This window comes from Anoplopoma fimbria, chromosome 22 (genome assembly GCF_027596085.1).
Source record: "Anoplopoma fimbria isolate UVic2021 breed Golden Eagle Sablefish chromosome 22, Afim_UVic_2022, whole genome shotgun sequence".
Taxonomy (NCBI): domain Eukaryota; kingdom Metazoa; phylum Chordata; class Actinopteri; order Perciformes; family Anoplopomatidae; genus Anoplopoma; species Anoplopoma fimbria.
The window spans coordinates 12,093,113-12,116,893 of NC_072470.1; the positions used below are offsets into that span (position 1 = coordinate 12,093,113).

At 39.9% G+C, this 23,781-nt stretch overlaps 2 protein-coding genes across 3 annotated transcripts; one reads left to right on the top strand and one right to left on the bottom strand.

The window, feature by feature from the left end:
- Positions 1-901: 901 nt before the first annotated feature.
- LOC129111960 (adenosine receptor A1-like) lies at positions 902-3,370 on the bottom strand. The gene is made up of 4 exons (XM_054624124.1): positions 3,191-3,370; positions 2,906-3,040; positions 1,841-2,025; positions 902-1,649 (listed from the first exon to the last, which is right to left on the bottom strand). Exons 1-4 carry the CDS (start codon positions 3,368-3,370, stop codon positions 902-904), a joined length of 1,248 nt encoding a protein of 415 aa, XP_054480099.1.
- Positions 3,371-7,259: 3,889 nt separating this feature from the next.
- On the top strand, positions 7,260-23,190 carry gtf3c3 (general transcription factor IIIC, polypeptide 3). 2 transcript variants are annotated; one of them, XM_054623888.1, is made up of 19 exons: positions 7,260-7,540; positions 8,295-8,370; positions 9,565-9,911; positions 9,995-10,118; positions 10,207-10,398; positions 11,358-11,523; positions 11,664-11,811; positions 13,057-13,228; positions 15,918-16,018; positions 16,167-16,338; positions 17,426-17,626; positions 17,819-17,922; positions 18,151-18,277; positions 19,387-19,612; positions 19,735-19,789; positions 20,767-20,902; positions 21,666-21,790; positions 21,909-22,061; positions 22,338-23,190. In XM_054623888.1, the coding sequence occupies exons 1-19, from the start codon at positions 7,448-7,450 to the stop codon at positions 22,458-22,460; spliced, it is 2,841 nt and encodes a 946-aa protein (XP_054479863.1). In that variant the 5' UTR covers positions 7,260-7,447; the 3' UTR covers positions 22,461-23,190. The 2 variants fall into 2 exon arrangements, with proteins under 2 accessions (XP_054479863.1, XP_054479864.1); XM_054623889.1 differs by lacking the exon at positions 7,260-7,540 and having other exon boundaries at positions 8,363-8,407.
- The last annotated feature ends 591 nt before the right edge of the window (positions 23,191-23,781 follow it).

Sequence of the window (23,781 nt, forward strand, 5' to 3'; positions counted from 1 at the left end):
GAAAATATTTGCACACTCGTCGCCACGATGAAAAATAGATATTTAATAATTTTCAACTTTCCAAATGTAGGAAAGTTAAAGAGTCTAGAATGCAGCCATATAACGACACCTAGCATTAGTTTTTTTCCCCTTATATGGATACAATATAAGGGGAAAAAACAGATCATCCTCTGGTTCCAATTAGATTCCTTAAAAAGGACACCTAGGGCTAGACATAGTATCTCAGGTAGATTTCTAAAACACATATTTAGAAAATGAGAAATATATTAGATTTTTTTTAGAAAAAAATAATCTTACAATAGCAAAATTTCGGGGGGGTCTAAATCACTTGCAATTGTCACTAAAAAATGTTTTTAAAGCAGAGAGAATTTTCCGCTGTAAATGACAGCCAGCCAGACCCGCAACAGTTTGCGCAAAGTGATTCTGTGTTGGTGTCTGTTTGTGGACCTAAATAGACCCCCTTGTGACCAATTTGATCCAGTGCCTTTTATGTGAACCTGGATTAAAGCAGTAAGTCGTCTGTCCTCTTCTTGGATCAGGTTTGAACATGTGCATGTTTGTCCGGTATGTGACGTAAAGTACGTGACATAAAGTACTTGATGTAAAGTATGTGACATAAAGCACGTGACGTAAAGTACTGGACATAAAGTACGTGACGTAAAGTACTTGACTAATGTAATGAAGGCTTTGGAACTAATGTAACATAACAAGCGTACTTATTTTACCTCAAACCGCAACCTTTTCCTAGACTTAGTCAAATCGTTTTTTTGTCTAAACCTAAGTGGTGCCAAGTGGTACCCAATCCGTTGAGAAGTGACCCAAAGGGCAATGAGTTGGGAATGAAAACAGGTTGACCCTGACCCTCAGCACTGAGTGTTTGCTCTTGTGACAGAGTGCTGCTCTACTGACGTTTGTGCCCAATGCTCCACATTCCTCTCCACATTCCTATCAAAGTGTATCGGAAGGACCTCATCCTGTACGCATACAGGATCGGGTTGAGGGCTGAGTTGGTGTGGGAAAGCAAAATGGCTGCTAGTGTGAGCGACATGGGCACGTCACACTTTGGGCAGAGCAGTAGAACGCAGTTGATGAGGTGGATGGGCATCCAACACACCATGAAGAGAAACAGGACCAAGAAGAGGGAGGTTGCCTTACGTATCTCCTGACGGGTGTGAAGGTTGGATTTGGCCTCGTTGGACTCCCCTGAAGGGGGGTCAGCAGGAGCAGAGCCGGAGCTGGTAGATCCAGCTGAAGCGATCCTGAACCCTGGTTTTGTAAAGACAGCGGTGGTCTCGGTTTCAATAAGAGACCCAATGCCAGAATCTACATTTCCCCCAGCCCTCACTTCACCCTCACATTTTCCAGCCTTTTCCTTGGCTTGTCTGCCTGTTCCGATCTCTGCTCCACCTCCCGTGGTTCTCCCAGCAAAAGAGCTTCCGGTGTCTTCTGTCCCAGTGCTCCCACTGCTTGCGCCTCTTGTGTCGTTTGCTGTTCCCCTGGCCACAGCGATGCATCTAAGCTGGCGGCGGACGGTGAGGAAGATGTGGCCGTAGATGATGAACATGGCCACCAGCGGCACCATGAGGCAGCAGAAGAAGTTAAAGTACACCATGTAGTTCATGTCCACCACACAAGTGAAGATGCAGTAGCTGGAATGACAGGGACCAAATTAAAGAGTTCATTGTCAAAGGCAAATTAAAATGGCATGTGACATGTGCATATATATCTCAATCCATCCATCCATCTGTTGCATTTTCCTACAATCTTGTGAAAGTTCCAACTCTCATTTGGTCCTTCTGTTCATCCTCCATCCATTCATCCACTCATATCATTCTCTTACTCAAAGTCTGCTGGTTGTCTCTTCCAGTCCATGAGCGGCACAGAGCCGGAGATGGCTCCCAGGACCCAGGTGACAAGCAGGGCCAGCTGGGCGTTCCTGGGGCTCATGACGCGTTGGTACTGGAAGGGCAGAAGGATGGCCATGTAACGCTCAGCTGCTACTGCTAACAGACTCAGGATGGAGCTCTGGAAGAGAAAGAAGTATTTCTTAGGAGGAGATATGCTACAGAGTCACTAGCATGATAGGAAATTGTATGAGTTCTTTGGTATCCTAATGACAAAATTAAAAAAACCTTTAAAGAAATTAAATGAAGTGTGGATTTTGGCTATTTTAAAGTTTGGGATGTGTATTTTCACATGTGGCTCAGACGTAGACCGGGTCATCCACTAATTGGAAGCTCGCTGATTTGATCCCTGGCTCCTCCATGTCAAAGTGTCCTTGGGCAAAGATACCCCACATTACTTGCGTTGGCTGTGCCATTGGTGTGTAATGATATTTCTAGAATATAGTTGGATGGTTAAAATAAGTTTTTTTGTACAGTGTTTTATCCTTTTAATGCAAAAATTGTTCCTTAAGCTAGAGATAAAAATCATGATCAGAATGCACCAAATTGCCCCATTTAAATGAAAATGTATGGTGGGCATGCACCCAGATCACCCTATCACCAGTTAATAAAGTTAATAAAAAAGTCAGTCAAAATATTTATTTTTCACCGGCAACCATTCAACGTGATAGTTATATATCATTAAAATTACGGTTTAGGCATACACCATCTTCCATCAAGTCTTTGATTCTTTTTACAGGTTTAATTATCAATAGTAGTAATAGTAATAACATTTCCAGCCTACTTCCCTCCCTATTCATTTTCATACTGTCCCTTAATCAAGTTATGCATGAAAGAACTGTGACTTTGAACCTGCATAGGGATTCTTAGTCAAAGTGAAAAGAGAGAAGCTCCAACATCTTGGGTTACATACATTGCATGTTATGTATGGGTAATGCTCTTGCCCTGCAGAAATCCAATTTGCAATCAATCACCAAAGCCACCAGGTAGGATGTTTCTACCTGTGTGAGCACCATCAGGATGCTGATCAGTACCAGGCAGAGGGGCAGGTTATGATGAGGTCGACCCAGGTCTGTCAGCACTGCACAGGGAATGGCCACCAAGCCCACCAGGATATCCGCCACTGCCAATGATACCTTCTCACACATGCACACAGAATAAAATACACTTTTGGTCCTTTAGATATCTGCTTGTAGTTTTCCCAAACCACAGGTTTGTATTTCATGATGAGAGTCCCACAATTCAGATGGGGTTGAAACAGGCTTTGCAGAAGCAGATTTCCTCACCAGGAAGTAGTTGGTGACAGTGCGAAGTTTCTTGTTCCGGGTGACAGCCAGACAGACCAGGAAGTTGCCAATGATGGCCAGCACTGCGATGATGAGCTCAGTGGCGATGTAAAGCCCCTTCATATGGGGTTGGTATCGGTACGGCATCTCTGCCGTACAGCTGCCAGGAGTCACATTCATAATGAGAGGGAGACAAAGACTCTGCAGTCATGGAAAACCTGGAGATAAGGGTATAAATTGAAAAAAAACAAAAAAAAAAACGTTTTAACTATTTCTAAAGAAAATCTTATGCAAGAGGTGTACAAATCTTCCACTTAATTTAATTTGTCCTCAGACTAAGAAGAAGAACAGTGGTTGTTATGAAGCACAGCGTGTGGCCTTTGTGTCGACCCACTGAACAGTGAAAATTGTTCCTGATAAGGGACAAAAACAGTGACACAGACACATACACACACAGACCCAAAGTGTTCACTATTTACACACACTGATAGGGATTCAAACCGGATGCTTGTTGCCGTGCCGACATGTGAATAGATGGATAGTAAATGAACGGCAACAGTTTCAAATAGGGATATCCTAACTTCCCCACAATTTAGGGAAAACAATTGAGAAAATCTGGAATTTCTACAATCAGTCTTAACTGATTAGAGACTTTACAGAAATGAGTGTTTATGTTTGACCATCCCCATGGTTATTAAAGTTTTGTTTTGGTTCACCTTGACTGAGAAAAATTGCGACAATCTCCCCCTAATTCTCAGCTCTACCCTGATTTCAACCTTTATATATTAGTGAAACAATAATTTTAGTAAGCCTAAGTTGCACATAAGGAATTCCCAGAAACATAGTAAACATAACAAATGGTGTGCTCTGTTTACCGAACATTCTAGGTGCTTTCTTCTTTGAGTCAAGAAGTGCTAAATAAACGTTTCATATCATAGGCGAATAAGGGAAAAGGCAGCAGCTATATATAGTTATATTTTTCTCTTTATTCATTAAAGGAACAGGCTGGGTTCTGCTAAACGTACATTATGTTGTAAAGATTATTCCATTTATCGATTAGCCAGTCGAGCAAAAATGCCAAATATTTGCTAGTAAAATGTGAGGATTGTCTGCTTTTCTGTGTTTCATAAAAATGTATATTTAATATTTTTAAGCTTTGGAATGTTGGTCGTACAAAACAACACAATTTAAGGCGTAACCTTGTAACCTGTGTTGGGCATTTTTTTATATTTTGTGGACTTTTAACAGGAAAATATAAAATAAATTTGATAACAAAAAATATTGTAAGTTGTAGCCCATATTTTATCACGGCTTAACAATATTTAATTAGTTCTGTTATAATGGAGACACATTTTAGTGAGCCAATGATCTATTCTGACTAACTATCAAGGACAACATCTGCTGTTTCTTAAAACTGACATATTGGTCCTGCTAGCTAAGTAACCATTTTGATGCGATTTCTGAGTAAATCTCACAAGAAAGAGTGAAAAAAATATATAAATATGGGGTATGAAAAAAATCTAAGACCCTCCCATGCCCTCCCAAAAAAATCTCCCTGAGCAAAAGGAAAAAACATATAACATAAAAAACCCTCTCCTGACCCCGCCTCCCCTCTTATCATGTTCACACAATCAATTACAGATTATGATTAAAGAACTAAAACGGGCTCGATAAACCAAGACAAATTCCTGCATGTCTATTGTTTTTGGTGGATTAAATAGTTCAGTGTGTACTCACCTGCACTGTAGACTTCAGGTGCAGTCATCACAGAGTTTGAAAGGTCCATTCCATCTAGGGCAACTAACAGAATGTGAGGATGATGGAGAAGAGGCATCAGAGTCCACTGATATGCAGGACACACTGAGAGGAAGCTGTGAAAGAAGCAGTAGGAGCATCAACTGCCTGGATGAAACCACACCCTCCTCCACTTTTTCCTCCATCCCTCTCTCTATATGAAAAAAAAAGATAACGCAGAATACGATTAATGAAGCAGAAGCAGATGCCACACGGCTCTGGATCTGGGTGAAATGGAAAACCAGATATGTTTTGATGTAAATTTCAAAACATTCAGCCAATTCAGAACAAAACAAACATGTCGTATTAGATGTTTAGATGATTTCAATTATGTATTATGTATTTCAATTATGTACGCTTGAGCTGCGCTTTCATATGGTGAAATACTTTATGATATTTCAGCAAAGAACAGTGAATGGGCCAAAACAAATAATATGTGATGTGCAGCTTAAATACGAAAAAGTGCGCCACATGAATAGGAAATGATATCTATGAATTAAAAACAAACAATTAGTTTTATTAAAGTTGTAAAAGTTCACAATGCAGAAAGATGCACACTGTGAGTACAACACAATTAAATACTCTATGATTAGATTATCATTACTGATGTATTTATGTTTAAGTAGAATTGCATCGATGAAGGTCAAGAAGGATATATTATTATTATTAATTATTACTATTAAACACAATTTCTTCTATTATATACGTATATATGATAGCCCATATATAGTATATATACGTATACTATACTGCTGGATATTGTAATATTTACTCAAAGTACAAGTACCTCGAATTTCTTCAGGAATTGAGTATATTAACTCAGTAACATTCCGTGTGTGTATATGTAACTTCCTCGTTAAATGATATATTGTAAAAGGTATGACAAAGATAAATAACTTAACAACAGTTGACTGGATAAACAAAATGCATACGTAAATATGTGATTGTTTGAATTTTCTTCACATCAGGACCTTCTCAACTTTAACGTCTTCAGAGTATTTTTGATTAATGGTTAATATATTTTTGATTTTGGAAATTAATTATAAAGTTTGAATTTATCTTTATTCCCGTTTTATAAAAACATTTGGTAGGACATATTTCAGTACTGTTTATTCCAAGGTAAGGGCCACAAAATACACAAGTATGGTGGTCGTTCCCGCTTTTTACCGCTGGATGCCGCCAAAACACTTGATATAACGCCATGCTTGACGCTATACACGGAACATTTAAAAGCAGGCAGGGTCACTACGTCATCGTGGTATTTTGCATTGGTGCCGACTTTGGTGCCAGTTCTATTAAAGTAAATGTGGCGAGCATGGCAAGTCCCACTGTAATTCATCATATCTTTGTTGTTTCACCTTTGACTAAAAATGCTTCCATCAAATAAAAAAAACAAAAAACACTTCAAGTGATGATGACTTTTTAATCAAAATGTAAGTGTTTGTTTTCATTGTCATTATTCTCAAAACAGATCATGGCTCTGTGAGCATCTACTATAGCTCAACTCAACAAGATCACCTCATCATGGAACATATGGGGCTTTACCGACCTATTATCGCTGATAAAATAAGACAAGATAAGATAATCTTTTATTAGGGCCGCAGCGGGGAAATTTACAGGATTACAGCAGCATAGGTTATAGTGCAAACAAGAGACATAGTAAAAGAAAAACAAGATAAAAAGCATCAGACTGCATTTATAAGCAAATCAATTATTTTTTTTCCCTGTTGAGGAATTTTTTTTTAAAGACCATTTATGATTTTGAGCTATACAAATAAATGGAATTAAATTTAATTAGAATTGAAGCCTCTAATTATAACTAATTTGGCCTGTCAGAATTAGGTAAATATAGCACTTGATCATATGCTACAATGCTTGGAGTTTGCCTCAATTATATCACAAATGTCATCTGGTCTATGTTTTTCAGCTAGAATATACAGTACCAGTCAAAAGTTTGGACACACCTTCTCATTCAATGGTTTTTCTTTATTTTTTTCTACATGTAGATTAACATTGAAGACATCCAAACTATGAAGGAACTGGTACTGTACATAAGCCATGACAGAATGTAGCTGGTAGAGTGACTGGTACATTTGCCATAACCTCTACGTTCACGATTTTATCTCCAAATGAATGTAGTGCATGTAGAAATAAAACTGGCGTGGCAACAACGCCAGTCCGGCTGGCGTCAAGGAACATATAAACAAGGTAGGGACCCTACCTTGTTTATATGTTCCTTGACGCCAGCCCCGGTAGTATTTGCAGATCACGTGACCCTCCGTTCAACATGCTGGTGATTTGTTTACAGCGTTACTTGAAGCGCTGCAGTCAGTGAGGAGGACGTGTTATTAACATTTGATATGTAGTTGCAGCTGTAGCGTGATATAATGCATTTTATATAAAAAAAAAAAAGATCCACTTCAACTACAGATATACAGGCGTAGTTTACGTGAACAGACAGAGATGTCCGGTTTCAGCGCTGAGCTGATCGACTACTTGGAGGGAAGGATCACTTTTGAGGAGTTTGACCAGCGGAGGGATGAGCGCAAAGCCAAGGTACATCTCAAAATGATGGTGATCATAGCGAGTTAGCTAAGCTGGCTAAACCCCCGCAGCCCAGAAGCAGAGCTGAGTTAGCATAGCTACAGTAGCTAGCTGGTGCAGCAGTATAACCCTTTACACCCTAACATTACATTAGTCTTAACTACGACCATTATGATTGAACTGTTTTTAAAAGTCCAACATTTTACTGAACTAACAATGTGCATTGTTTGTTGTGTAGGCAACATAAAGTCAATATTTTCGTTCCTCCAAAATGATGGACATCTTGAGCGAGTTAGCTTAACCGGCTAAACCCCCACAGCCCAGAAGCAGAGCTGCATTAACATGGCTAGCTGACACAGCAGCATCACCCTTTACACCTGACGTTGGTTGAACGTTAGCTACATTCGTTTTAACATACAGTACCAGTCAAAAGTGTGGACACACCTTCTCATTCAATGGTTTTTATTTATTTTTATTTTTCTACATTGTAGATGAATATTGAAGACATCCAAACTATGAGGGAACACAAATGGAATTATGTGGTAAACAAACAAATGCTCAACAAACCCAGAATATGTTTTATATTTAAGATTCTTCAAAGTAGTTGAATGAGAAGGTGTGTCCAAACTTTTGACTGGTACTGTACTTTACAACGACACTATCGCCCAATACAGTTGTGTTGAGAATGAAACGTCTGCTCTAAGATGTGAATTGTTGTTCAGGTAACGTTAACACAAAGTCTATGTCTTCCTTCCCCCTCTCTCAGGAGTCAGAGGTATCAGCCGAAGGTGTGGAGGAGGATGCTCAGCCCTCTACATCTGCACAAATCCCGGGGAACATCGGTAAAAAACTGCTTTCGGTGGGGCTTTTAATCAGGACGTAAGTTAGTCTCGGAAATCGGGGTAAACTATGAGGTCAGAGCACCTTTTTGACTCTGTGACACACTCAAAGTCTTGCTCAGTTTCCTTGAGTGAGATCTGATACTTATTGATGCATTTTAGATGCAAATCTAGATAGATGCTGCATCTTTTCTAATGAGAGCACTGTGCTTTTAACTAATAATACCTATTCAATTATTATTAATGCTATTTTACCAGTAGGGAGAGTAGTTGTTTTTTAACTCTGCGTTATAGCCTCACTATTAAAGTGCACCACGGCTGTGGCTCAGTGGGGAGCAGGGTCGTCCCCCAATCAGAGGATCGGCGGTTCGATCCCTGGCTCCGGCAGTCCATGTCGATGTCTCCTTGGGCAAGACACTTAACCCCAAATTGCTCCCGCAGGCTGTTCCTGCGGTGTATGTATGTGTATGAATGTTAGTTAGGGTCCTGATGGTCAGGTGGCACCTTGCATGGTAGCTCCTGTCATCAGTGTATGAATGGGTGTGATTGGGTGAATGATTAGTAATGTAAAAGCGCTTTGAGTGGTCGGAAGACTAGAAAAGCGCTATACAAGTACAGTCCATTTACCATTTACCACCAATTACATGGGTCAGAGTGATGGCGGTCATCTCTAAATGTTGCTGAGAACTGAAACTATCAAATGATTAGTTAATAAACTCCAGAGGAACCAATTATTCTAATCATTTAGTTACATTTTTTTTAAATTATTATTTTTATTATTTACTTTGTTTATTAATTACATTAATAAACCACACATATTGTCACATATGATGATAAACTGAATGTCATTGTTTTGGGACTGGACAAGCAAGACAAGAAAAGTGAATATATTGACTTTATTGGCTCTGATACATTTTGATGGCTGTTTTGTTATTTTGTAGAGCAAAACAAAATAATCATATTAAATTGTACTGAAAATAATTGTAAAATGAGCCCCTTACATAGCCTGAGAGGCAAAATCCAGTGTAAACTGCTCCCAATAATAATCAAAGGTGACTCCTCATCTGTATTTTTGTCAGCTGGACAGTAAGAGGACAGGGTTAAGAGAAGTGATGCAAAACAAGTATAATTATTATATTATTATATTACTTATTAGTGTTGATGACATCACTTGACAAAACTCTCTCCTCCTGTCAGAAGAGGGAGTCAGCCCGGGGGTCCAGCAGGCCTTTGCCTCCATGCTGGGAGAAAAGCCAGAACCACCATCTTCAGATGAGCAGGAGGAGGGAGAGGAGGACAGCTTTAGCTTTGTTGATGATGAAGATGATGAGGACTTCAAGCTGGAGGAAGAGGAGAAAGTGAGGATGGAAATGGAGGAGGCAGCGAAGAGGCGGAAGCGGAGAGCGAAAAGAAGAAGAGGACGGAAGGGTAGGAAACAGAGAGAGTTGGAGGAAGAGGAGGAGGATGCAGATGAGGATCCGACAGTGGGGGACGTGTTTGCGCTGGAAATGGAGCTGAACCGAGAAAACAAGAAAATGATGAGGGTAAGGAGGAGGAGGGACGACTTTGTAAGTGTGTTTCCCAGCTCTTAATGGGTCTAAGTTTATGACTTTTTGTGTTTGTCCAGGAGCGGCGTCATCGCAGCAAACTGCCGCGAGCTCTGAGAGGCTTGATGGGAGAAGCCAACATCCGCTTCGCCAGAGGAGAGAAAGAGGACGCCATCTTGATGTGTATGGAGATCATCAGACAAGGTATGAAACAACTTGTGTGTGTTTTTGGAGTTATCAGTTTTTACATTTATTACTTATCTAAATTAATTGTCTTCCCCTTCTTGTCCAGCTCCTTTGGCCTATGAGCCTTTTTCCACATTGGCCATGATCTACGAGGATGATGAAGACATGGACAAGGCGCTGCAGTTTGGTCTGATCGCCGCCCACCTGAACCCTTCAGACTGTGAGGAGTGGATCAGACTGGCAGAAATGTCTCTGGAGCAGGACAACATCCGACAGGCCATTGTCTGCTACTCTAAAGGTCAGCCTGACACTCAAAAGTATCTTTGACTTTTGAGTATATACACCTATATTTTTAAACTCAGGAAAACACAGTCTGTGGGCTCAGACTGTTCATGATGAAGTAACTGATTACAACAGACGGGTTGTATGAAATACTTTTCCATAGTCGGTGTATCACATACAGACCTACAGTAGATGGATAGCAGCAGGCTTGGAGAAACAGACAGGTGTACCAGCACAGGAGCAAAGTGATGTACTGCCTAGTAAAACATAATTTGGCCACCTGAAAAAAATCAATATCAGTTAAAGTGTGTTCTATATTAAAAATATTTACCTTTACGTAACGCAGTGAAAATAACAGACTACAATGACAAAAAAAAGTAATTTTACCTTAGAGAACACAGGAGTTGATTGTCTACGGCTGCCTAACTCTGTTAGTTTGTGATATTGTGTGACTTTGGTGTATTTAAAGGTTAAGTTTAGATTCACCAAGATCACATCAACAAAATAACCAAACGAGGCAGCAGTAAACCAAAAACTCCCATGTTCTGCCACGTAAAATTACTGTTTTTGCCAATTGAGTCTTGTGGCTTTGAGGAGAGCATATACCGATATAGCGACTTCAGTTCCTTATCTGGCAAGGTAAAGCAATGAAAGTATTCAAATATGGCGTTGTTTTTTTATAGGTGGTTTAAATATGTTTTAGGTCGTTTTACTAGTTTACGGCATTACTTTTGCCCATAAAGTAACTGCTTTTGACTGTTATCAAGGTCTTTGATTCATCAGACTGCACAACTTTGTGGCTAAATTCCTTCTCCCCATCATCACCGGGTTTCCACGACTCTGGAAAAGGATATGTTGTTCCTAAAGAAGCTTCTCTTTCCCTGCATTTTACTAAGAAGTCTCTAAACAGACTAATCCATAATGAACAAAGTTATTTGCATTATTCCCATTCTCTCTTGTCCTCTACCACCACAGCCATTAAGTATGACCCCACTAACGTGCGCTACGTGTGGGAACGCTCCAGCCTCCACATGCGTCTGGGCGAGCACAAACAGTGCATGGACGGCTACCGCAGGATCCTATCACTGCTGCCGATGGAGGACGGAGAGCACTTCATGCAGCTCTCTAAGGACATGGCCAAGTACAGTGCACACAAACCAGACCCAGTCCTCACATACATCCACAGAGGCCGGGCCTAACACAATATGTAATTTATACAATGTCAAGACTGTAGGTTACCACAAACATCTGCATCTGTGTGTGTATATATGTCCTGTTTAGGAGTTACTATGAGAGTAATGACTTGCCCTCAGCTCTGGGTGTAATAGAGGACGCTCTGGAGCGACACCCCAGCCTGGTCAGCGATGACTTCATCAACATGGCAGCTGAGCTCCTCATCGCCAACCGCCAGTACAACAAAGCCCTGCAGGTAGACCTCTATGTGTTTGTGACAGAAAAGCAATAGTTTGTTTTTGTCCTATAGGCCGAGGTAACACACAATCCGACCTACCTGATCGTATAGTGATTGAACATATTTCTTGGTCAAAAGAACAGTGGTAAACACATTCCATTTCCAATTCGTCATAATAAAAGTCCCCCATTATTTTTACTGCTTGCTCCCTGCAGTATTAAGCTTAGTTTATGGGTGCACCTCTATATTTTTGTAGCTTGGCGTGTTATTAATAGTATACTGATAAAAACACTATTCACATGTCTAGGATTATACAAAGAAGGCTAGTTCGTATTAGATACTTCTGAAAGAGAAGGTCTTAAACTTCATCATTTGAGTCTATATTTTGCAGCCAACCTTAGTTTCTTTGTAATACTTCACTTGTTTCTTTACAAGGCTTGTAAAAAGGAAATCAAGTAGTCCATAAATATGAGATATGAGTTTACAGTTAATTATACTTCCCCCATGGCACTGTGGAGGTTGGTTTATGCCGTTTTGCCGGTTACACTCGTTGTCTTCTTGCGTCTTCGCAGTACATTTGGTTTGTACGCTCTCCAGCGTTTCGGAGAATAATGCTACAAATGGCGCATTGACATAAATACCTTTGTGTACGCCGGGAGCTTCCAAGCCGTCTACCTAGGATCGGGCTACGGTGCCATGCACGAGTATAAACAAAGACTTAGTAGGGTTGTTTTATTGAAGGATAGCTGCTTAAAAAGCTCTTATGATTCTGCTAATTTTCCTGTAAATATTTTACAATAAAAGTCCCCTGTTATTTTAAGCTTTTATTTTTTATGCATTATCAGGAAATGTTGGATTTGTCATCAGCAGTAACTTAACACAGCTCAGTTTGCGGGTCTCAGCTGTGTTCCAGATCAGTTTTCCCTTTGCTTGTGCTTGGGAGACGCACACGGTGTGTGGGGTGAAGATGATGGAGACCTACATTTCATAAATTGTCCGGATTGTACCCACATGCTGTCCACACCTCATTGAGATCTCTGAGTGAGAGATCCCAGCCAGGTCACCTTGGCGTGTGCTCTGGTTGATGGAATCCCAGTGGGAGCAAGATCCAATCTTTGAGCGTACAGATTTTGACAGTTAATGTGTCCTGGCGTAAAAAGTCTCATAGAAAAGTCAACGGTAACCTTGTCCTTAGAGAAAGAAAGCAAATAAAAGGTTTATTTTGTATTACTTAATGCATATGCTTCATGTCTGTTTTCTCAGGTCTTGGTCCAGTTTGCAGGTATAGTTTTGGTAAGGGATGAATCCAAATCAGGGTGTGAGGAACCAAGACAAGAAGAGAGAGTGGCAGAGGAAATGACTGAAGAACAAGACGAGAAGGATGAGGAAGACACACAATCGAAGACTGAAGAGGAAAAAGCTGTTAAAGAAAACTGTGAGTAACTCTTTTCTTCTTGGACTGAAGAATGAACTGATTAGAGTTGGTGGTTAAATGTCAAGGCCACTGAGACCTCACAAACCTTGGTTTTGGCCATAACTTAAGAAGTCATGTGCTTCATATGACAAATGTCACACAAATGTCCAATAGTAATATTACCCATTCAAGATAATACAAGGTGATGCCAATTGTGAACTGGGTTGCGATGGTTTGTCATTTTTAAAAAGTGGGTCCATGGAAAAAGTCCTACCAAACCGGGAAACGTTGCCGTATTACTCTTGTTGCCAAAGCTGCTGTTCTTATAGCTAGGCATAGTAGTCGACCTAAGTGTGTCTATTTCAAAAATCAAATTACTTATTGTGCCCAGTCGTCCGCCCTTTGCTACTTCTTATCACTATGTTACACAGGGGCTTGGTCTGTTACATTTAATCATCAGCGGCCTGCTCCCAAAAAATTGACTATATCCAGGGTTTTTTGTTTTGTTAAATTTTATTTTTTACATAAAACCTCCCTAGACGTCCTCATTCTGCCTGAACGTGTTAGAGACACCAAAATGGTACTCAGTCATGCTGGCTTACCATCAGTGAAAAGTCAAATGGGTTGCTAGAGGATTCTACCCTTGGTTCTTTTCTTTTTAAGCTATACATAGATGACATAATTCCTCCTAATCAGTACTTTAACATCTATTTTGTGCTGATGATACCTTTCTATATGCCCCAGGTTCCACTTAAGCAAAGACTAGTTTTAAATACAGAAAAAAAACAAGTACAAGGTCCTCCACCTCCACCAGTGACACTGACTTTGCTGCCATTAAAACATTAAATGGCACTCACATTACTCTTGCTGAGTCATATAAATACATAGGAATTTGGCTTGAAAACAGACTTTTTATTCAAAATTAATATTCAACATTTGAAAAAAGAATTATCCCTAGGCTTCTTGTATAGAATTTAACGATATCTGTCTTCTAAACATAAAACTTATGGAGATATTCTGTATGGCCGTGCTGCCCAATGAAGACTTCAGTTGATAAACCCTCTGTTTCATAATGCATTACGTTTTTATCGAATGCCAAATTTCGGACTCATCATTGGACCTCGGTACAGTCAAGAAGGAAATGCAGACTCATTTTATAATTTACAAAGCTTTACTGTTGAAGCTTCCTCACTACCTCAAGTCTTCTGTCATTTATATCAAATAACTACAGTACTGATCCAGTAACTATCTAAGCTTAGATATCCCTCATGTACGCACTTATGTTGGCAAATTGGTTTCAGGTAATATGCACCTTTTTAAAAGGAACAAACTGCAAACGTCCCTCAAATTAGAGTCTTGCATTCCCCTTGGTGATTTCATATCAATTGATTAAAGTTCTTAAGAATCTTGTGATTGTTTTTAAATCCTTTTTATTGTGTAGTTGTGTTTATTCTGGTTTGCCCGTAGTGTTTCTTGTTTTCAGGTCTCTTGGAAAACAGATCTTAATCTCAATGAGGCTGCATGATTAAATAAAGATTAAAAAAATACTTTTAGCATTTTACCAGAATGAATAGAACCAGTTAACAAGCTTCATGATACCAGGTATCCAGGATCACTGATGACGGGCTCAGTGAAGCCATGTAACCTAAAGAGAGCCAGACTAAATTAAACTTGCACCATGATACAAGCACTCCGTCTGCTATCATTGATAGTGGCTACAGTAACTGTAGCTAGCTTGTTTATGTTGGCTGTCTTTTTCTGGGGACAAAGAGAAGGGCTGAAAATACTAGTTATAATTAAAATTACATTTTTATTGCCTTAAAGGAGATGTTTAATTAACCCAAGGGACACCTGTCTTAGAAAGAAAAGTGATCAAATTGCTGCTGCTTATTCAGTAGATAATTGATGAGCTCATACTTGACATTTTGAACAGAAGTCAGAAGCAAAAAGAAAATTGTTTTGTTCAAAAGCCAGTTTGTCAATGCTGCATTGTCTAACTGTCTTGAAATGTGTCAGCACCATGATCCAGTCAAATGCATACAAGTGATTATGATTATCCATGAGGAAACAATTTCTTTGTGTTCTTTCATCCATGAGCAAAATTAGCTCACACTTTTCTGTAGTGTACGCTCAAACTTCTATGTGGGTTACTGAAAAGTATTTATTTTCAAGTCATGTCTCCCTTTTATCCAGCAAGAACATATGACTCATACTTGTTCCAAAATGTGAACTATTTAAGAACCATACAATCAAATACATCTTTGTTTTTAACTCATCGTCATCATCATAATTGTCGCTTTGCTAAGCCACGCCCCCCGCCTCTACCCAGTCAAGCAGACAGAGTTACCATGGAGCCCACACTGTCAATATCTGCGCCCCTCATAGAGATACAGATGTGTTTTCAAAAAGACACATGATAGTGTAGTTCTCTGATCATCTGATAGATAACAAACAAGGTTATCAGTAATTTTTATACCTTTTGTCCAAAATAATATGCAAATAAGGTATATTTTTCTTTTAATCTGAATTTGCAGAACAATATGCTGATGCCATTGTCTTCAACTGTGATTGGTTCTGTTATAAATGCAGTCTGGACTTAAGCTCTTAGCTGTGCATTTTCTCAGACGTCCCACACTCCTCTGTTATCATAATTATTATTTTTGGAGCATAGTAACGCTGATTGAGTATGTATTTATTTGTATGTCTCCAGGTGAAATTAAGGATGTGCATGTATCAGACAGTGTCCCAGTGGACCTAAAGGCCAAGCTAACTGTCTGCCTCATACACCTGCATGTCAACACACCCCTTGAGGTAAACAAAACTTAACGATTTTCATAGCAACACTTGTATCATTTAGAAAATGAATTTGAATGAAGCTTAAAATATTGTTTTCTTTTTTTGAGACTGAAAATGAATACAAAACATCTGTCTCAATTGCTCTGTTCCCACCGTCTCACAGGGACTAGTGTCATCACTGATGGAGCAGAGTCCAGAGGAGATTGGTGACTTGTACCTGGATGTAGCTGAAGCCTACTTGGAGGAGGGCAAGTATATGATTGCCCTGCCGCTGCTATCTGCCCTCGTCATATCCGAGAAGTACAATCTGGCAGTCGTCTGGCTCCGACACGCAGGTGGGACCAACAGAAAGCAAAAGTTTAGGTGGTAATAAAATGTCATAAAGCATATAAATATGATGTGTAAAAATGATCAAATATCTTCAAGAAGTAACACTGACGGCTAGCATTTGAAAAGGGAACTGCAGGCCAAAATCTAAATATTGGTGGGAGTTGTCTCCCTCCACAGCCCTACTCCCCAGTTTCAAAGTTCACACTGGTTGCTAGGTTGAGGACATTGATGCACAAGCGTAACATTATGTTTTGCACGAGTAAAAATAACGAGTCCTACACTGTAAATTAATCAGCTAATGTTTCCAATGTATTTATTATTTTTCATAACTGTCAATGTTAACTTGATGCATTGCTGTCTACGATTATGGAAGCCAAAAACAAAAGCCCACTGCTCTGACAATACACACTCTGCAGTTTGAGTTCACTGGCTGCCGGCCTTACTACTTTCCAGACCCTGCTCAAGGGATTGTCAACCGGCTATTTGTCCTTACAGTTTAGCCAGTGTGTGCAGCCTCCCCCTGTATGCTAGTGATGGGAGCCTCTGGCTTATCTGCCAGGAAAGTCAGCCGGCTGACACAACTTTCACCGGCAAATGAGCGGGGAGCATTTTATGATCTAATACAGTAAATACATTACATATTCTTTCTTTTAAAATGAAGAATGAGGGTCAAATTAAAAAATTACATTTTTACTTTCTGTGTAAGAACATTCAAAGGAAAAAAAATGATATGTCAGCAGTTGAGCAGATTTCTTCCTTTTAATGAAGACAATAGAAAATACTTTTTGGACATTTGTGCAAAGCCTCTGGGCATTTTGTGTAGATACAGTTCAACAGCAAATAAATGTTGACCTCCAAAATGATCACATAGTTGGATCAACACATCTCTCACATAACCTTTATTGAGGAGGAATTATTGCAACCTGTTGTATTAGACTGCATTAGTTTTAGATAGATGGACATGATAAACTGGCAACTGAATGTGTATTTCTTAGCGAACTTGAAATGACAACCCTACATTTTTCAATGATTAGACAAAATGAAATGTAAACCACTGTTACATGAGCACCCTTTATCACTTCTCCCACGCAGAGTGTCTGAAGGCGCTGGGCCAAATGGAGGCGGCAGCACAGAGCTACACTAAGGTGGTTGACATGGCTCCGCAGCACCTGGAGGCTCGGCTGTCCCTGGCAACCCTGCAGCAGCAGCTGGGCCGGCCCGAGTGCGCTCTCAAGGCCCTGGAGTCAATGTACGACAGCGAAACGCTGGCACAGGACTCGTCAGCTGCACAAAAGGAAAGTGTGTTTTTGTATGGAGTCATGAGGAGCCGAGCATCTTTAGATACCTCGTCTTAAGAGGCCTACATTTTACCAGTTTTACTTCCCAGGAATATACAAGACTTGTTCTAGCGTATGGATCTAAAAAATAGGGGCCAGGATTGTTATTCTAAGTGAATACTCATAGATCTATTTACGCTGTGGTTGTAGGAACTAAAGCTGCTGCTGCATCGTTCCACACTGCTGAAGACTCAGGGACAAACACAGGACTACCTGGATGCTATGATCACCATGATCTCCATGCTACTCAAGGTAACACGCTCATAAACACACCCACATGCATAGTGGGTGTTTCATCTAAGGAGATTTTATTTCAACAGTGAGTTGGTTGATGCTAATGTGTGATCATGTGTACAGACTTTGTAGAGATAAATTACATGATTTCAAGTAAGTCCTAGCACTGGATTATATGAGGTCATACAGGGTCTTTAGTAAAACAAAAGACTTAAAAGCACAATTCCTTTTTTTCTGCTGTCTTAGGTAGCTATGCAGCGAGCTAAGGTGTGTGTGCGTACTGTATCCATGTCAGGCGAAAATCACCTGAGACTGGTGAAGGCCATCTTGCCAGAGATCGCTGACCACGAAGCTGCCTATCTGGACAACACTGGTAATGATGTACTTATGTGTGTGTATTTATTGGCTGTCTGCTTTCAAGTCACAGTGAAACAGAAGTCAAGCTTTTGCTTCTGCACTGTGACGTTTTCACAGTGAAATGGAATAAATGATTGGTGTAAAGTTACAAGAGAGATTTAAATCAAATCCTTCGCATTTGATTGGACTGCTACAAATTGTGCGGGCTTAGAGTTTAGAAGGATATGGAGCTACACACGCAGCTCCCTCACAGGAAACTCTGTGTCACTACAGTACATGCAGATGTACAGCACCAGGCCTCCCTCTATGCCGCCAGCGCCCGAGCTCAGGGACATCACAATATGGTCAGATATTAGCCCCCTTCACACAGACATTCCACGGTACTGCTGCAAAGAAGATTTTCTGTTTTCGCCGGGTATCCCAGTGCGTGATCTCAGATGCCACTCGGTCATCCGAGGAGCAAAAGCAGCATGACGTTTAACACAAAAGCTTTGGCTCGGCTCTGTGCCAACTTTGTCGCCGGCTCAGTGGCATAACAACTCTGTCCCCACATTCCACCTCCGTACCTTTCATACAGAACAGCAATGCGGAATAACAAGGCAATAGTCCCGCCTTGAACAGTTTGTGTAAAAGGGGCAAGTGTTCACTTTCAGCACTTACTCCCGGGCGTAGTCATCGTGAGGTCACCCATTGGTTTGTGGACCGCGGTTTTGAAGCCTTGAGTTCAGCGTTTTTGCCGTCGCCATCTTGGATTATGGCCGACATGTTGTTGTTTTTTTGCAACTGATTAACGGGAGTTACCATATTTCGAAAGAGGAGGAGTGATGTAGAGGCTCTGGTAGCAGCACCGACCTGTCAATCACAGAAACCCTGCATTAAAGCATACTCCACTTTATAGTCTATTTTGCTCGAAAAGGCAGCATAATTTACTAAATTAACATCATGCTGTATTGAAGAAGACTTGAAACAAGAGATTGAGACTATAAACTCATGTTTACAATGTTCACTGAGACAGTAAATCTGCAGTTCCGTAGAGAGAATGCAAGTTTTAAGACTTCCACATTTGCTTGTGTCATTCCAACTCATGATGTCATACCGATGGCATCATCTCATCCCTGTGCCCAGGTAAAACCAATGTTCTGTCCAAAGAAGACTGGTGGCAGCTGCTGGTGAGCTGCGTGCTCACACTGTGTGAGGTGAAGCGTTACGAGGAGGCTGAACTGCTGGTGGAGTCCGCCATGGAGTTCTACTCCTTCTACGACAACAAGCCCAGGAGGAAGGAGATGGAGTGCTTCGGCCTGTCCGCCACCATCCTTGACCAAAATTATTACAAGGCCTACAACTACATCAGGTAGGCTCACATGTACAGCTCCATCAGGCAGAGAATCAGCTGTTCACTAGTATGGCTTCTTTTGTGTCAGTTGTTTAAAAGTACAGTATGAATTGTCGTTTTTTTTTTTCTCTTCTCAACAGATTGATGCTGATGGAAAATGTGGATCGGCCTCAGCTTTGGAATATTTTTAACCAGGTATGTGCTTAAATATATCTTTTCAAAAACAAAGCTCCTTTAGTACGCAATATACCACTTTAAATGGATGTTTTGAAGTGGAGTTGTATGAGGCGCTTACTCATCAGTGTAACACCTACAGTAGATGGCAGATGGCCGATCCCAGTTTGGAGAAACAAACTGGAGTGTGAAAATGTCATGTTTTTTATATCAATGTTGACTTTTGTGACGATATATTTTTGATAATAATATCGCTCACTGTACTTGTTTTTTATTTTCTGATCACATTCATGAGCCTTTCATTTGTTTACCTCATTTCCCCCTTAAGCATTCACTATGGAGTGACATTACATATGAAAATCAAGTAACATTATTGTGGTAAATATTGTGTTTATCTCATAAAACGCATATACTCATGAAGTTAATCATGTATGCATTATGATTGTACATACATTTCATGTTTTACTTCATCCAATGTAACTACATGAATATATAGTGTCATTGAATGAAATAAAACAATAAATGCTGTGCGCTGACTTGATTGGTTAGTTTTGGTGTTTTAAAGGGTTATTTTACACAAACTAACTAACTGATTGAGTCAGTGATATAACAGCCACTCCTGTCTTCTGCTAGATAAAATCACTGTTTTTGTAAAAGAAGTCTGGTTGCTTTGAAGAGCAGAGATAACGGATTCAGTTTCCCATCTTAAACAGCTGTCTGACCGCAAGGTCAAGTTGTAAAAAAATATTCTAAATATGGCGTAAACTGTACAATTTTATTTTTATTTTTTAGGTGGATAAAATTAGTTTTGCAGCTCGACGGCGGTGGTACTCCTGTGCCCCACTTCCATCTGTTTCTCCAAACTGGGATAAAGCCTCGAAAACCAATTAGCAGCGACAGAAACACGAAATAGTCTTTGACACTGTCCCTGTTTCTGTGCATGTGTCTGTTCTTAGAACATAAAAACAATGTCTGAAATGTTTTTGTATTCCCCTCAGCTTACCATAACCTCCCAACACCAGCGACACCATCGCTTCTGTCTACGTCTTCTGTTGAAATATCCCGATAACCACGCCTTGTGTGTCCTGTGCGGACACAACGCCATGGTGTCGGGGAGCTTCAAACACGCTCTGGGTACCAAACACACCCACACACGCTACTACTGACTACTTGTTCTGCATGTTTCAGATAATGGAATAGTATTGAAATTCTAAGCTAATTAAGTTCAAAATGGTTTGAAAACAAATGTGTTGCAGCATCCTTCTCATATCCTTGTTGCCTTAAAAAACCCACCTTGATATTTTGTGTTTTTCCAAATTGCAGTTGCGTTACATGCAAAAAAAATTTTTAATTGCCAGCAATATGGACAAACTTAAACTTAAGTGATTCATTTCTAAATGAAGCAGGATGTAAACTAACCTGTCTAGTAGAGCTGGATCGATTTCCAGGTTCTGCTGGTTCAGTTTATAAGATTAAACTGCTTTATTTATATGCAAAACGGCAGAACTGGCATTTGCAATTATTGCAAATCAGTCTATTTATTAGTTTCTCTATTTCATACACTTCCTTTTATTTGCTTATTTGTTCTCATAGCCCCCTAGAGAGAATATATAGAGTTATACAAGTCTTTGTCATAACTAAAAGATTGCTCAGCAAATATAGATTTCTACAATCTCCTGATTACTCTCAAGTATGTAGTCTTGAGATTCATTTTAAAGGAGATCTACAAAACATTGTTACTAAAAAGAAATGCTGAAAAATATGATTGTTGGCTGATTGTTTGTTCAGAAGGCTCCCGTTAGTTTCTTCCTTAGTTTTACGAGTTAGCTTGATGTAAGGAAATGTTTCTCTATAATTTTCAATTGGTATTCCTCTAACACATTTTGTGTTTCTTTAGGCCAGTATGTTCAGGCCTTCCAGACTCACCCCAAAATCCCACTCCACAGCCTTTGTGTGGGTCTCACCTTTTTCCACATGGCATCTCAAAAGTATGTCGCCAAACGACATACGCTGGTGCTGCAGGTAGTTTTATTTTTTTGTGTGTCTTGCGTGTTAATGCGGTGGCGATCCCTTCAGATGAAACGAGCAACATCTGTATTTCCTCTACTCCATTTTTTACTCCATAAATGTGTGTTTTCAGGGTTTCTCCTTTCTGTGGCGGTACGTGGAGCTGCGTGGAGTGTGTCAGGAGAGCATGTACAACTTGGGCAGAGCGCTGCACCAGATAGGCCTCACACATTTGGCCATACATTACTACCAGACGGCACTTACACTTCCTGCTCAGAAACTGGAGGTGTGTATACAAATATCACCTAACCATTGCTTTATTCATGTCATCTATTTTGCTTAAGCGCTCTGCCTGCTGTATTATAGTTTACAAACATCATATTTCATCTCCCTCACGTTTCTTTACGACATTGATGAATGGCCCTATATCCACAACTCTCTTTATTGCCAGTTTTGTGCACAGATAATTTTCCAGTAGGCCTCAATAATGCAGCTTTCCAAGAGCTTTTCCTCTTGTTGTCTGTCCCTCTCTTCCTCTTTAAACCACTGGTCCTTCTTGCAGGGGATCCCTGATGACCATCTGGATCTGAGGAGGGAGATCGCCTTCAACCTCTCTCTCATCTACCAGGCCAGTGGGAACATGGAGATGGCCCACCAGCTCATCAACACGCACTGCATTGTTTGAAAAATGCACACAAACGGCTCATTGCTCTGTATTTTTATATGTTTTGAGTTTAAATTTGAGACTCCATGCAAGTATGGCCTTGTAAAAATACAGAGGACTAAAAACGATTATTTTTTTTATGAATAAGCAAATGGGAATAAATATTTTAATTAACAAATAGAAAAGAAAATAAATCTGATATTAATACAAACATAACTGAATCAATACATTTATATTGGTAATGAAAAAGCAAATACATGTTTTTTTTATTCATTTATACATCTATGTTGTATACATTTTGTATTTAATAGGTTTCCTTGATTGATTTTTGCGTGTTAAAGACTTTTTGATAGTACTAATTTCACTGTAGCTCGATGGGTCAATAGGATCCTTTCAGCTATATTACCAGCTGACTGGTAGAGCTGCCACTGATATTTAGCTAGCTGCAAGATCTTTAGCTAGAGCATGGTGACCAATCGTTTTTACAGTGAGGTTAGTACCACCTACCTCATTAACGTATAGATATTTAAGACTGGGGTAGTAATTGATCAAAAAAAAGAAATCTCCAGTCCTATGTCAGTTGATGTCAGATTTTCTCATATAGGATTTAATTGAGATTGTATTATATGTACATAAATGCACAGCCCTTATGTTGCAAAAAAATCTACTTTTTAAACCACTAATGCTGTCCATTTTGTGAAGCCAGCACTATTTTTGTTAATTAAACATTTTCAGACCGAGAGTCCATTAAGGTTGATTGATGTACATTTTTTTTTTTAAATCATTGTCTTGTAATTGTTATATTTATTTTTTACAGTAATGTGCCAAAAAGATGGACGGACAGACTTTTCCTTATTGTTGTTTCGACGGATTAAGGCGGGCGGATTAATTGACAAATCCCTCTTTTCTCCTATCCTAACCGTCTGCTTCCATCATGTTTCCTCCCCGGGTCACTGCACTCCATCTAGGCCAGGGCTAGGGGCGGGACAAGCCTAGTGGTGAAAGGGGGGGGAGGTTTCTTTTTTTTTGTTCCCTCAGTCACTGAATAATGTGGTAATATTGTTCCAAAACACAGTATAGAAACTGCCAAAAAGTTGACCTTCTGAGTCCTAATAAGAATTACAACATTTATTGGCAGTTTTATAATTTTAACACTGTATAATATTACAGTATTTATCCTATAATATCTCTGTCTGCATCTAGAGAATGTGGTAGAGTTTAGTATTTTATATTTGCTCCTAAATTATCCTTAATAGTGTGTGGCCCCTTTGTCTGGTGACCCTTTTTAAAGAACCACAGTTTGGGAACCCTTGATCCATTAAGGGGAGGGGGTGCAATGGCT

Bases quoted from the DNA above. Each gene is read 5' to 3' on its own strand.
- LOC129111960 (XM_054624124.1), bottom strand. From the start codon at position 3,370: ATGAATGTGACTCCTGGCAGCTGTACGGCAGAGATGCCGTACCGATAC. The intron at 3,041-3,190 runs GTGAGGAAATCT...ATGTGTGAGAAG, and splicing joins CTGTCACCAACTACTTCCTG to GTATCATTGGCAGTGGCGGA. The intron at 1,650-1,840 runs GTAAGAGAATGA...CTGTCATTCCAG, and splicing joins AGACAACCAGCAGACTTTGA to CTACTGCATCTTCACTTGTG.
- gtf3c3 (XM_054623888.1), top strand. From the start codon at position 7,448: ATGTCCGGTTTCAGCGCTGAGCTGATCGACTACTTGGAGGGAAGGATC. The intron at 13,229-15,917 runs GTGAGTAACTCT...GTATGTCTCCAG, and splicing joins AAAAGCTGTTAAAGAAAACT to GTGAAATTAAGGATGTGCAT. The intron at 16,019-16,166 runs GTAAACAAAACT...ACCGTCTCACAG, and splicing joins ATGTCAACACACCCCTTGAG to GGACTAGTGTCATCACTGAT.